This window comes from Monoraphidium neglectum, assembly GCF_000611645.1.
Source record: "Monoraphidium neglectum strain SAG 48.87 unplaced genomic scaffold scaffold01248, whole genome shotgun sequence".
Classification (NCBI taxonomy): Eukaryota; Viridiplantae; Chlorophyta; class Chlorophyceae; order Sphaeropleales; family Selenastraceae; genus Monoraphidium; species Monoraphidium neglectum.
The window spans coordinates 3374-15949 of record NW_014012380.1 but is presented as its reverse complement, the minus strand read 5'-3'; the positions used below and the strand labels follow the sequence as shown (position 1 = coordinate 15949).

General features: G+C 64.3%; 4 protein-coding genes across 4 annotated transcripts in view; 2 read left to right on the top strand and 2 right to left on the bottom strand.

Moving 5' to 3' along the window:
- Window positions 1-647: 647 nt before the first annotated feature.
- On the top strand, window positions 648-2176 carry MNEG_7178 (hypothetical protein; the record flags this gene model as incomplete). The annotated part of the gene is made up of 5 exons (XM_014044352.1): window positions 648-672; window positions 925-1013; window positions 1219-1284; window positions 1544-1610; window positions 1923-2176. 5 exons carry the CDS (start codon window positions 648-650, stop codon window positions 2174-2176), a joined length of 501 nt encoding a protein of 166 aa, XP_013899806.1.
- Window positions 2177-8279: 6103 nt separating this feature from the next.
- On the bottom strand, window positions 8280-9081 carry MNEG_7177 (40S ribosomal protein S15; the record flags this gene model as incomplete). Its single annotated transcript, XM_014044351.1, has 2 exons — window positions 8280-8384; window positions 8749-9081. 2 exons carry the CDS (start codon window positions 9079-9081, stop codon window positions 8280-8282), a joined length of 438 nt encoding a protein of 145 aa, XP_013899805.1.
- Window positions 9082-10374: 1293 nt separating this feature from the next.
- On the top strand, window positions 10375-11496 carry MNEG_7176 (hypothetical protein; the record flags this gene model as incomplete). The annotated part of the gene is made up of 1 exon (XM_014044350.1): window positions 10375-11496. One exon carries the CDS (start codon window positions 10375-10377, stop codon window positions 11494-11496), a length of 1122 nt encoding a protein of 373 aa, XP_013899804.1.
- A 940-nt stretch (window positions 11497-12436) lies between these two features.
- MNEG_7175 (hypothetical protein) overlaps window positions 12437-12576 on the bottom strand; it is a gene marked incomplete at both ends in the record, with an annotated part of 3304 nt that continues 3164 nt past the window's right edge. The window contains one exon of the mRNA XM_014044349.1: window positions 12437-12551. Within this exon, the coding sequence (XP_013899803.1) occupies window positions 12437-12551 (115 nt within the window). The remainder of the gene's footprint in view (window positions 12552-12576) is intronic.

The following is a 12576-nucleotide window of genomic DNA, read 5'->3' as shown; positions in this document are numbered from 1 at the left end:
CGCCGCCGCCGGTGGTGCCGCAGGTGGTGTCGAAGCAGCTGAAGCCGCTGAGTCTCTGCTCCTCGTCTTCCGACCTCATTGTCGGGCAGAAGGTTTTCGCGATTGGCAACCCGTTTGGTGAGTATTTTGCAGAGCTGGGCGCTTGGGCTGTGGGGGGAGGGCTCCCGTTGTCTGTAGCCGCTCGCTCAATCGCCGCCGCGGCCAGGTTTTTGTGCTCAACTCATTCAATCTTCCCCCTCCCCCAAAGCACTCCGACATTGGAACGCACTCACAAGGTCACCCACGCACCACATGCACTCAACCATTCGATTTCCCCACCCCTCATCACACACACACATCCGCACGCACCTCGCCCACCGCAGGCCTTGACCACACGTTGACCGTGGGCGTCGTCAGCGGGACGGGGCGCGAGATCCAGTCCATCAGCGGGCGGCCCATCCAGGTGAGTTGCAAGGACTCTTAAGGTTCCGCAGCAAACGCGCCACCAGCGGCGCGGCGGTCGCTGCAGGGCCATTCTCCGGTCGCAGCTCGGGCGGGGAGCCCGCGAACCTCCGCCGCCTTTCTGCCAGGGACAGCGGGCATCGGCGTGTCCCCGCTACCCCCTTCCTGTGGAAGCCGAGCGCGCGCGACCCCTCTGCCCCCGTTGCATGCCGCGGCCCCTCCCCACAGGACGTCGTTCAGACCGACGCAGCCATCAACCCTGGTGCGCCCGCGCCCGCCCAACTTGCCTTGCTGCCTGGCAAACGGCGGCCGCCTTCGCTCAGCCCCTGGCCACCAGTTGATCGTGTCCAGCGCCTGGAGCACTCGACCCTTCGTTCTCTGCACTCATTTGTTTCACCACTGCTGGTTGTTTTTCCTGTGCATCGCACCCCGCGTCGAAACCCCTCCCCGCCGCCCTGCCGCCCTGCCGCCCCCCCCCCACAGGCAACAGCGGCGGCCCCCTGCTGGACAGCGCCGGCTGCCTCATCGGGATCAACACGGCCATATACTCGCCCAGCGGCGCCAACAGCGGGGTGCGCGGGTGCGGGGCGTGCGGCAGCACGCGCGGACGTGCGTCCATGCTTTGGCGAAAATGGGGTGCTGGCGGCTCTTGTCGTCGTTCGCAGGTGCAACACGTTTGCCGCACACTGTGACAGTCAAGCAAGCTCATGACAATCCGATGATCCTCTTTGCCCCAATCCCCCCCCCCCCCCCCAAAAAATCATTGTTGATCACTAGGTGGGCTTTGCCATCCCCGTGGATGTTGTGAGGAGCAGTGTCAGCCAGATTATTGAGACTGGCAGGGTGAGGGGGCCTGGGGGGGAGGGGCATCGGCGAAGCGGGGGGTCTTTGGCGGGACCCCGGCAGGGGTGATGAAAGCGAGCGCAGCACGGCTTGTGCTGCTTGCGCCCCTCTTTCAGCCCGTGCTACAACTCGGTGTTGAAATCACCTCTTTATCCATGGTTTGGCTGCGCTGCTCGGCGGCAGGATCTGATCGGGACTGTGTGTGCTCACTTGTTTTTGTTTAAACGTGATGTGCGGTCGCGTCACCCCCGTCCCCCAGGTGGTGCGGCCCGTGCTGGGCATCAGCTTTGCGCCGGACCAGAGCACAGAGCAGCTGGGGGTCAAGGGTGAGCGCGATGGCGGCGGAAAGGGTGTCGTATGTCCGGGGCGAAGGTTGGCCTGCCAAGTTTGCTTGCACTTGCACGGCCTGTTTGGTGGGGCGACATGCCCGGGATGGGGGCTCGTATGGTCGAGCGTGGCCGCTGTCACGGCTCAGTGCTCCGCTTCATAAGCTCGGTCCTGCCCGAGCAACAGCTCCGAGCAGCCGAAGTGCGACATGTGTATGCATTCACATGCGATTGCAACACCTGCACGCTTGCGCCTGCACACACCCATGCACTTGGATGCTCTCACGACTCCCACGCTCGCGCGCCCCCCAGGCATCCTCGTCCTGTCGGCTCGCGAGGGCGGCCCCGCCTGGCGCGCCGGCATCCGCGGCACCAGCCGCGACGACTACGGCCGCCTCGTGCTCGGCGACATCATCACGCGCATCAACGGCGCCCGCATCAGGAACAGCAGCGACCTGTACAGGGTGCTCGACAAGGCGGAAGTTGGGCAGCAGCTGGACATCCAGGTGCTGAGGGGGGACGCCGAGGAGCACCTTGCGGCCACGCTCGAGCCCAACACGACGTAACGATGACGTCATTGCGGGCGTCACAAGTGACGCCGCAGGGCGGCTTCCATCGTGGTTGGACGGCAGCTGGTGGTGTACACAGGCTGTATGGATGGCAAGAAATGAGGCCGTCGATTTGAGCTTCCACCCAGGAAGCAGACCCTTGGGACGGCCTTGCCTCTTGGGTGCAAGCTGAAGGCGACGGCTGATTGATTATTGATTTGGCTGTCAGCGCGGGGCGACGTGGTGCGTGGCTGGCATTGCAGCCAGCAGCGTGCCCGCCGGGGACAAGTTAGGGACTGCAGGGGTGGTAATCAGAGTCAGCAACTGGTGCGGTACAAATTTTCAGAGGCACCTGGGTGCGTGTTGCCTGCGGCGCGCGTGCGTTGCTATGTACAGTACGCTTTTGGCGGCGTCCTTGTTTTCTTATGTGGCATGTTGTTTGCGTGCACTCTCGCGCGCGCTGCTGTAACATACTCGCTGCTTGCTTCGTGGTGCGGGGGTACAAGTGCAGTCGAGTAGTGACGACAGAGGGTTTCCGGTGTTCTCACCGAATGGGGTCCAGCTTGTGCGCCACTTAGCCGGTGCCCTTGTTAGGAAGTCTCATGGCTGATGTGACAGGTATTTGAGACCAAAAGAACGTGATGGCCCTGTATGGATAGGCTGGCCAGCACTTCGATTAGAGCGCAAGGTGTTAGCCTGAACTGATTGGGCAGCTGCTCAGCTGCAGTCCTGCCTGGGTCCTTCTTGGATGGCCTCAGCTGTCGGTTGCAGGTTTGAATCAATCTCGTGCGCCATGCGTCCGAGGTCGTTGAATAGCGGCCTTCGCCAGGTCTGTTTCTGACGTGGCGTGCCCACGCCACTCGTCTACACAGAGCAACAACGTGTCACTCCAGGTCACCCGAGCACTGCGACGTGTGCGAGTTCGCCACAAGCTAGCGCAATTGTTTTGGCTTCGTTAGAAAGACCTCCTGAAGAGATCGAGAGACTCCAATTGACATCCTAGCTCGATTTCACCCTCGGTCCAGGTCGATGCTTGCACGCCTCGCCCCATACGCTTCGTCAGCGACATTAAATCCACGATGCAGCAGCGCTGCAGCGACCAGTGGAGGCTGTAACCTGCGGCGCTGCCATGCGGCGCCAACGCAGCACGCGCGGCCTGGGCAGCGGCGCACGCTGCTGATGGTCAGGGCCGCTGTCAGCCCTACTGCCTACTCCTGGGAGACCCAGAGGCTCGTCAAGGTGGTCGCAACTCGTCAGGCCATCAAGACCCTGGTGCGGCCCTGTGCACACCCGCTTGCCATCGCTGACCATCATGCTGCATGCTCACCATTCTACGTCCACGATCCAATTGCCGCGATGGGGTGGCCGTGTTGTGAATGTCCCCACTGATCCACGCTATTATTTCGTCGCAGCTGAACTACCTATCTGAGACCAACGGGGAGCAGCACCTGTGGCTGCACAATTACGTGGCCGACACCCCCATCCCGCTGTCAGGTGGGCAGCGGGCGCCTGGCTTTGCCCTGCTGCTGCCACGCCCCTGTGGCGTGGGGCCGTGCCAGCCAGGCAGCCCACAAAAGGGCAAGGTATCACGGGCATCAGCACCTAGTAGGCGCACCATACGCATTACCACCAGCCGGTCACATCCGAAGGCGGCAGCCGTTGCGCTCTGCACCACCTCCCGCTGTCATCATCTGGCGATGTGCCCCGCCATGCCATTTCGTTTCAAATCGGCAGGCGAGACAGACCCGGACGAGTGGCTGGCCAGGCTTGCGACAACGCCCCTCACTAAGGTAAGCCGGGCCCACGTCAAATTGACTGACGTGCAGCATGAAGCCCTGGATCCCCGCCACCCGCCTGGAGGACTCCGGCAGCATCAGCAGACCCGATCGAGTGCCGTGCGCCGAGCGGGCCGCAGCAGGGCCGCCGATCGCACCATTTGCACGCAGACGCGCCCAGCCAGCACCTATCCGGCTGCGCTCGGGGGGTGGGGTGGGGGGCTTGAGAGCAGCAGCTGAGGGTGTCGAACGGAGGCTGAGCTTGCCGTTGCCGTCCCACAAGCTAATGCCGGGGCCCTTGCGCATTTCTCGCCAGGTGCAAAACCCGGGGAGGTCGTCTGTGCCTACAATGGCGGCCGCGGCAGCGGTCCTGAACGGCGAGAGGGAGGTGAGGTGCTCGTCCCCGCAGCCACCCCAGCAACCGCCCTTTCTGGGTGTGACAGTGTCCCCTGCAGTGCCAATCGGCCTGAGCCATGGAGCAGCTGCATGCTGCAGGGTGCCTGTTTCTGTGGGCGCGTGGGAAACCCCGCAACCCATCAAGGGCGCGCGGGCACGCACATGCTTGCGCATGTCGGATGCATGCTAGGTATTCGGATGCATACATGCGTTCGTGCACACGCGGATGCGCACTGCATGCAGCTGCATCACACACAGACACGCGCTCCCCTGTGTCCCCACAACCACCGCCAGGTCAGCCCGCGCGATGTGGCGGAGCGCATCATGGCGCTGCGTCAGCATATTGCTGCAGAGATGTCTGAGGGGCTTGGGAGAGTAGGGGAGGCAAACGCTGCCGTCAGGCGAAGGTAAGCCACACGCGCGCGCGCGCGCGCACATGAGGCTTCGCATATTGAAGTGCGGGCTGCCCTGTTTGCAGACAATGCAGAAAGCGCGCGGCGTCTGCTGAAGCAGCGGGAACGAGAACCCAGAAGTACCCTCCTAAGCAGCAACTTGGAGGCAAGGACAGCTGAGCTTACACCCCTTCCAACCGGCCCTGCAGGGCTCTCGAGCTGAGCGTTGTAGATTTCAAGCCAACCCTGTGAGTGCGTGCAACCTCTGGAAACGTCATCACTGACCCGGTGCGTTCTGCCACGGATCTGATGGCTGCCATGCCTCCTACGCCTGGAAGCTGCTCGTGCAGCTTCCTCCTGCTCTGTACACCCCCGATGCTAGTCGTGACGACAGGGCCTGTGCTCTCACTGCTTCTGTGCATTCGGATATTGCTGTATCAAGGGCTGGGGACTCCTTTCAGTCTCGCCCTTTGTGCTGGCTTGTATGTGATGCAATTGTGTAATCTGAACCTCCTCACTTGTCCTCTGGCATAGCCCGTACTGCACCCTTGCTGTGGCCGCCCGCGCTGCTTGCATTGTTGCGACATGCCAAGAACGCATGTCCACGCGCAGCCCAGTGGTGTCTGGCTGGAAGGTCATGCAGGGGACTTTGACCCCAATCTGGGAGCAGCCGCTGCTGTTGATTCTCAGACAGCACTGAGCAGCACGCGAGGGCAGCTAGGGTCCTGCACAGATTAATCAACTGGGAGCCTGGGAACTGGGCGTGCCTCGGGTTGATGCGCAAGCGAGACTCAATCTGCCATCAATATCGTGACACACTCAGCTCGCAATTGCTACCATACACTGCATGCACATGCTGACATAGACAAGCAGTCAACCAAGCACAGCAGTGGCGCATGACTGAGAGAGACCGCAGCAGCATCCCCGCTAGACGTGCGTCAATTGCATCATGGCGTGGCGACCCCCGTTTCAAGGAAACCCGATCGTTCCAGGCAAGCGCACTATGCGCGGGAGGCCGATATTGATGCTTCCGGCACATCCCACCCTTACACGTATCAATATTGTATCACAGGACGTTCAGATTTCGACAATCGCCATGTCCTGGGATCAGAGGAGCGCCAGCCCGGCCCGGTAAGCAGCGCGACGGCACGAATGGAAATCCCGCCGCTTGTGCTGCCGCATGATCCCAGTCTGAGTCACATCCCGCAGCTCAACGCAGGCTGCAGCAAACCTCGCCCTGCGCATATGCATTCTCCGACAGAAGCTGACCACATCCCAGCGCGCCAGTGCCGCGGTCGAGTCCTACTGGTTGGAGCGGGCCAGTGTGGCAGCGGCCACGCCGTCGGGTGCATTGCCATCTTCCAGCCCCCAGCAGCGGCCACACTCGGCCGCCTGGCCAGGCGGCGAGCGCGAGGCGGCGCGCAAGACCAGATCTGCGTGTGAGTGGCTTGCATCGGGCCCCCTTCGACCGCCCGCAGCGGGCGCTTGCAGCAGGGGGTGGGTACAGGTGGCGCAACTGCGGCTTCCGCAGTTCCCCTCTGGCCAGTCCACTGGTGCTGTCCTGCATGCCGCAAAGCCAAGTGCCGTTTTGGGACTGTTCTCATGCCGCAGGCTGGCAGGACAGCGTACACCTGGACCAGGTGCCCGGGACCTGGCAGCCGTCGTGGCCCGGCACCCCCCGCGACATCGAGGAAAAAGAGGCGGTCAGGTGGGGCGAGCTGCAACACAAGCCAGGTCGACATGCGCGCACCGCGTTTGCTGGGTCGACGGCCCCAACCACGGCGCATGGCTGGCGGCGGGCCTGCTGGTGCACCCAAGCACGCCATGTGAAGATGGTCCCGCCGTGCATGCATACATCGCTTGCGATGCAGCTACCCAATTGTGCCATGTGGGGCGCTGATAAAAGCACCTGCGATTTCGCCGTAGGACCCGTGGCGTGATTGGTTACACCGGGCGGCAGCCGCGGTCAAGGCAGGTTCCTGAGGCAGATACAGCGCCCGCCATGCGGCTGCCCTCGCCGCTGCTCGCCGCTCGCATCGCCGGGCCCCGCAGCAGCGGGGCCGGTGCGCCGGACCGGCTCGAGGCAGAGCACCTAGGGGAGCGCCAGGGGCCCGTCTTCAATTGTGTGGCGTCTGCCCCAACGGTGCAAGAAATGGTGCGTCCGGCTGCAAGTGGCCGGCAAGGTCAGGGTTGTGTCCTTGGCGGCAGGAATGTGGAACGCCAGGTCAGTGGTGGCATGCGTGGAGGCGGGCGGGTTGGCATTGAGCTGGTAGCGCAGTCCCAGCAGCAGCAGCAGCAGCAGCAGCAGCAGCAGCAGCAGCAGCAGCAGCAGCAGCAGCAGCAGCAGGTGCGAGCGTCAGTAGCAGCAGGTGCGGCGTGTTCGGCGCCCACTGCTCAGCCCACGACGTACGGCTCTGCCTACAGCAGCCATTCCGTCGGCCCGCCGGGCAGCTGGCTGGCGGCTGCCACGCAGCTGCCGTGGGCCTCGCCCTCAAGGGGCAAGCCGGGCAAGCCCCTGCAGGGTCAAGCGAGCAGCGGCTGCAGCGGGATACAGCCGGCGAATGCAACCAGGGACGGGCCCACACAGCCAGGTGTGGGCCTGGGCGGGCTGCCGTATGGTGCAGCTGACGTGCGGTACGCGGCTTACGGCGGTGTGCGCAACAGCATCAGCAGTATGTGAATTGCCTTCAACCCTTAATTGAGCTTTCCTACACAACTGTGCCATGTGACTTGATTGTTGGTGAGGAGAGGGCACCAGAGAGCGGGGGGAAGGCCCGAGCTGGTTTGGGGCTGCAACACGGAAACCTGCAGCACATGATGCATGCGTGTATGCATTCGTGCGTGCTGTGTTGGCAGCGCACCGGGCAGATTTGCAGCCAGGGCGGTTTGGATCAGTGCGTGGCAATTGCACGCGTGCTGTCTTGTCAGCAGGATGTCTGAGTCCCTTGAAGTTGGCCACCCAGTGTGAAGAACACCCATAAGCCGCGCTGGTTTCTGTCCACCCGCCACCAGCACCGAGGGAAAATGGCAGCTGAAGTGGCTGACGGCTGCCGACACATTGTCAATGGTGGGGCTGTTCTTGGGACAACGCACCTCCTGAAACATCTAGACCTCGGCATCGACCGCCGCATGCAGGCGCCCCATGCCTCTTTCTGCGTTTAGACGCACACAATGTCAGCTGCTAGCATCCTGCCGAGGCCTGCTCTGCCTGGCACCTGCTCCTGCTGCTCCTGCAATAGCCAGTTGATCCCTTGCCGCTTCCCTGCAGCGCACCCCAAGCGCCACTTCCAGCAGCCTGCTGCAGCGTGCCTCCACTGCCACTGAGCCGCTGCTCTGCCAGCGCTGTCACCACTCCGGTTGATCCGCACGCATCATGAGTAAGCGATGGTGCTTACACGCGCACAAGCGCCTAGGCAGCCCACCGCAGGCCCGTCCCACGTGCCAGCCATCCAAAGCTGCGCCACGCGAGCCACCCAGAACGCCCTCCAGCCGCCACCAAACGCGCGCCGGCCAGCACGCCGCGCCCGCACCAGCTGCCGCCGCGCCCGAGAGAGCGCTCTACTTGAGGGGGATGAAGCGCGACGAGTGGGTGGCGCCGATACCGGGGCGGCCGTGCTTCACAGGCTTGTAGCTGATGGAGAACTCCGCCAGGTAGTGGCCCACCTGATGGGGGTTTTCGAGAGCCGGAGGGGTTAAGGATACATGCAAGTGCGCCGGCAAGCTCCACTGAGCTTTGCTGCAAACTAGCTGCAGCCGCGACGGGCACCGCCTACGTTGTCGGCCGCCTGCCGCCGCGCGTGCCATGGCCTTCCGCCACCACCACGCCTCGCCGTTGGCCGCCTAAAACCGCATGCGATGTCGCCGATCGCTCGCCGCCTCCTGCGCCTTTGCTGTGCGCCCTCTCTCCCCGCTGCCGCCATCCCCGCCACCCTCCATCGCTCCGCCGCCGCCGCGCCCGCAGCTCCGGCCTCACTGGCGATCCCCACTGGCAAACAGAGCGCTCACAAGCGAGGCGACTGCCGCTCACCATCTCAGGCTTGATCTCAACCTGGTTGAAGGTCTTGCCGTTGTACACGCCCACCACGCTGCCGATCATCTCGGGCACGATGATCATGTTGCGCAGGTGCGTGCGCACCGCCTCGGGCTTCTCGCCGGAGGGGGCGGCCTTCTTGGCCTTGCGCAGCTTCTTGATGAGCGCGAGGGGCTTGCGCTTCAGGCCGCGCTGGAAGCGCCGGCGCGCGCGCGCGTTGAGGATGTCGACCAGCTCATCCGTGTTCATGTCCAGCAGCTGGTCCAGGTCCACGCCCCTGTAGCTGAACTTGCGGAACGTCCGCTTCTTAGCCTCGCCCGCCTCCGCCATGATTGCTGGTTGCTGCTCGGGCTGTGTGTGCGCGCGGGGTGTGTGAGCCCGTGAGGCAGCGTAATGTACAGGGCACTCGCTGTGGTGCTAATGGGTGCATGTTTGTCACACACATGAACAGCGCCGCGTCGCTGCCGCAGCACAGCACAGGCAGGGGCCGACAGCAGCAGCCGTCTCAAGGCTGTCCCCTGGGACGCGCATGGGCGAGCTGTGCGCCGCCGGCCGGCATTCTCTAGGTCAAACAAATCATGGCCAGCTGCACAACACCGTCCTAGAGGCCAGGAAGCACGCGTCGTTCTGCTGCTGATCGAGGCCGACGAACGCCCACCTGCGTGTCAACGCTGTCCCGGAGGTGTGCAACCCTTAGTGTTGCTAGCAAAAGGACCGGGGCACGCGCTTGCAGCGGGTTTGGTGTGTGCTGCAAAATGCCAGTGGAGCCGAAGGGTCGGCGACAACAGAAGGGGTTGTAAGGCCGTTTTTACGAGTGTTTGATATGGGTTCTTGGACATCTGATAACATGCTTTGCACTCAACAAGCTGTTGTGTCTGTGTTGTCCCCAGATCACAAGTTGCATCAATCGAATGCTGCATCAGTGCAACATCCCCGGGTCTATGAAGAAAATGCCGTGACGTCAACTGGATAGATTTGATTCAGCTTGCATTCAGACAGCCCCTTGGCGCGTCGCTGTCGAGCAGCGATGGCCTTGCCATGCTGCTGCTCCGCTGCGGCCGCTGCTGCTGCAGTGCCGCGCTTGCTGCATCCGCCGCGCACGACGCTCTGCCGCTGCCTAGCTGGCGTGCCACCCACGCGTAACCGGTCACACCCATTGCTCGATGTGTCTCGCAAGAGCACTAGCAGCAGCTGTGTCAGCGCCAGGCTTGCCACCCCTGCACCACCGGCCTCCTCTGTTCACGGGGGCGCCGGCGCGGCGCCCATTGACAGCGAGCCCGAGCCCCCGTCCAAGGCGCGCAAGCAGCAGGTTCGCCGCTGTAGGCCGCAGCTTTAGGGTTGACCCTCAACTCGCGGGCCGCAGGCGCTGCCCTTGCGCAGCCCCCGACACTGGCCGCTCCTCGCCACCCGCCCGCCTGCCCTCCCAGCACTCGTCATATTGCACGTGCACGCTGTGCTTGTGAGCCGTGGGCTGTGCCGCCCAAGCAACGGACCCTCAGAGGGGCAGCCATTGCTTCCACCTCCTCGCCTCACTGCGTTCCTCCCTATCGGCACCCTGCTGAACCCACAACACCCCAGGTGTTCCATTACCGCCACTTCTCAATCCGCCAAGATCTGTGCGCAATGAAGGTCGGAACAGACTCGATGCTACTGGGCTCGTGGGCGCCGCCGCCGCGGCGAGCGCCCGGCCCGGCGGCCGCCGCACCGCCTCCGCAGCGCCGCCCCGTCGGCGGCTGCAGCGACGAGGAGGGCGGCGGCGGCGGCGGCGGCGGCCGCCGCGCGTCGCCTCCGCTGCGCGTGCTCGATATCGGGACCGGCACCGGCGTGCTTGCCCTCATGATGGCCCAGAAGTCGGAGCCCGGGACCCTGGTGGATGCGATCGACTCTGATGAGCTGGCGGCCGCCCAGGCGGCGCTCAACGCGGCGGCCAGCCCGTGGGCGGCGGCGGTGCGGGTGCGGCACGCCAGCCTGCAGGAGTGGGCGGCGGCGGCGGCTGCGGCGGCGGGGCCGGGGGCGGCGGGGGCGGCTTCGGGTTGTGCAGGCATCGGCGGAGGCGTGGGCGCAGTCCGCGGCCTGGCGGGGCCGGTTGTGGGGAGCGGCTTGCTGCTGCAGCACGAGCATCATCAACAGCAGCAGCAGCAGCAGGAACACAAGCACCAGCAGCAGCAGCAGCAGCAGCAGCAGAACGGCGGCCTCCTACAGTATGACGCCATCATCACCAACCCGCCCTTCTTCCAGCGCAGCAGCAAGCCGGAGACCTGCGGCCGCCGCGCCGCAGCCCGCCATGCAGATGCCGACTCGGGCCTCCCCTTCCCAGACCTTGCCGCCGGCGCCGCCGCTCTGCTGCGGCCGGGTGGCGAGCTCTCCGCCGTGCTGCCGCCGCCCGAGGCGGCGGAGTTTGTGGCAGCTGCGGGGGCGCGCGGCCTCGCGCTGTGCGCGCTGACGCGGGTGTTTTCGCGGGCTGGGAACGCGCGCCCCAAGCGGCTGCTGCTGCATTTGGTCAAGGCGGGGGGCGGGGACAGCGAGGCCGAGGCGCGGGGCGGCGACGGCGCCGGGCTGGGTCTCGTCGCTGAGCTGGCGAGTGCGGGGCTGTCGCGGCGGCACGAGCTGATCCGCGCGCTGGAGGCGGCGGGCGGGCGGCTCGACATGCGCGGGGCGGCCAAGGGCGGGAGCGACGACGCGTTCACGGCTGAGTATGTGCAGCTGACTGCGGACTACCACCACCCGGACTTTTTCAGGCCTTGAGGGGCCCCGGATCTGACATGGCGAATGGTCCGGACTGGGACCGAGCGCGATGCCAAGCTTTGTACACAAGAGCGACCCGAGAGCTGTTCATTAATTGGGCGGGGCCGCCTGACATGTTTTGCTGCGCGTGGTGCAGGCGCTGACGGGGCACTTCACTGCCCTGCTGCGTGTGAGCAACGACATGTCCCTGCACCATCGCGTGTGTGAGAGAGGAGAGTCGGCCGTGGACAACGGCCGCCGTTGATTGTGCTGACGCACGACGCAGAGCTGATGTCATTGGGTCTCAGGGTCCAAGGATCTCTTGTTGCGGCCCTTCAAAGGTTCTCCCTGCTGCGATATGCAGGCAGTGACTTGGCCACGTTTGCTGAGTCTGGCTCTGTGCAACAAGCAATGCACTGGAACCCGGCAGCTGGCCGTGGCTTGGATTTTGGGCCATTTTACTCATTTGGAGCCTTGCAATCAGAAACATCCCCCATGTTCCCACAGTCGCCTAATCCATGGATGGCGGAGCACAGGCCAGCATTGCAACGCGGACAGGGGCCGCTCACGCGCTGGGCTAAAGAAGGGGGGCGGCCGGCGCCTCGCAGCGGGATCAGTGCCGCCGCCCTTGCAGCCTAGCGTGTGCGTCTAAGGCGGGAACGACCGCGATGCAGGTTGCGCGGCTGAGTATGGCGAGAATCTATTGCCAACACTGCCCGTGCAAGCGCACTAGAGCCCGGTCCAGATTTCTGATGTGTCAGGCCAGCCACAGTTGTCAGCTCGGGTCAAACCCCAATGAAACTCTGAGTCAACCCTGAGTCAACTCCCGAGTCAAACAAGCCGCGTAGGGTCAACGCTGGCCCGCCCCACCCATGAAACGCAGCCGTCAATGCTTGGAGGGTGTGCAGAGTGCGGGGCGCTAGCTTTGGTTGGGACAATGAGCGCGCAACCTGGGTCGCAGCTAGCTGCTGCCGTCGCCGTCTCCCCAAGCACGGCGCCCCCGCACACCGCCGCCCTGCTTTCCGTCAATAGCGGAGCGCTCTGCGATTGAGCCATCATCTGCGCACTCCTCGTCACTGCTAGAGTCATACACGCCGCCGC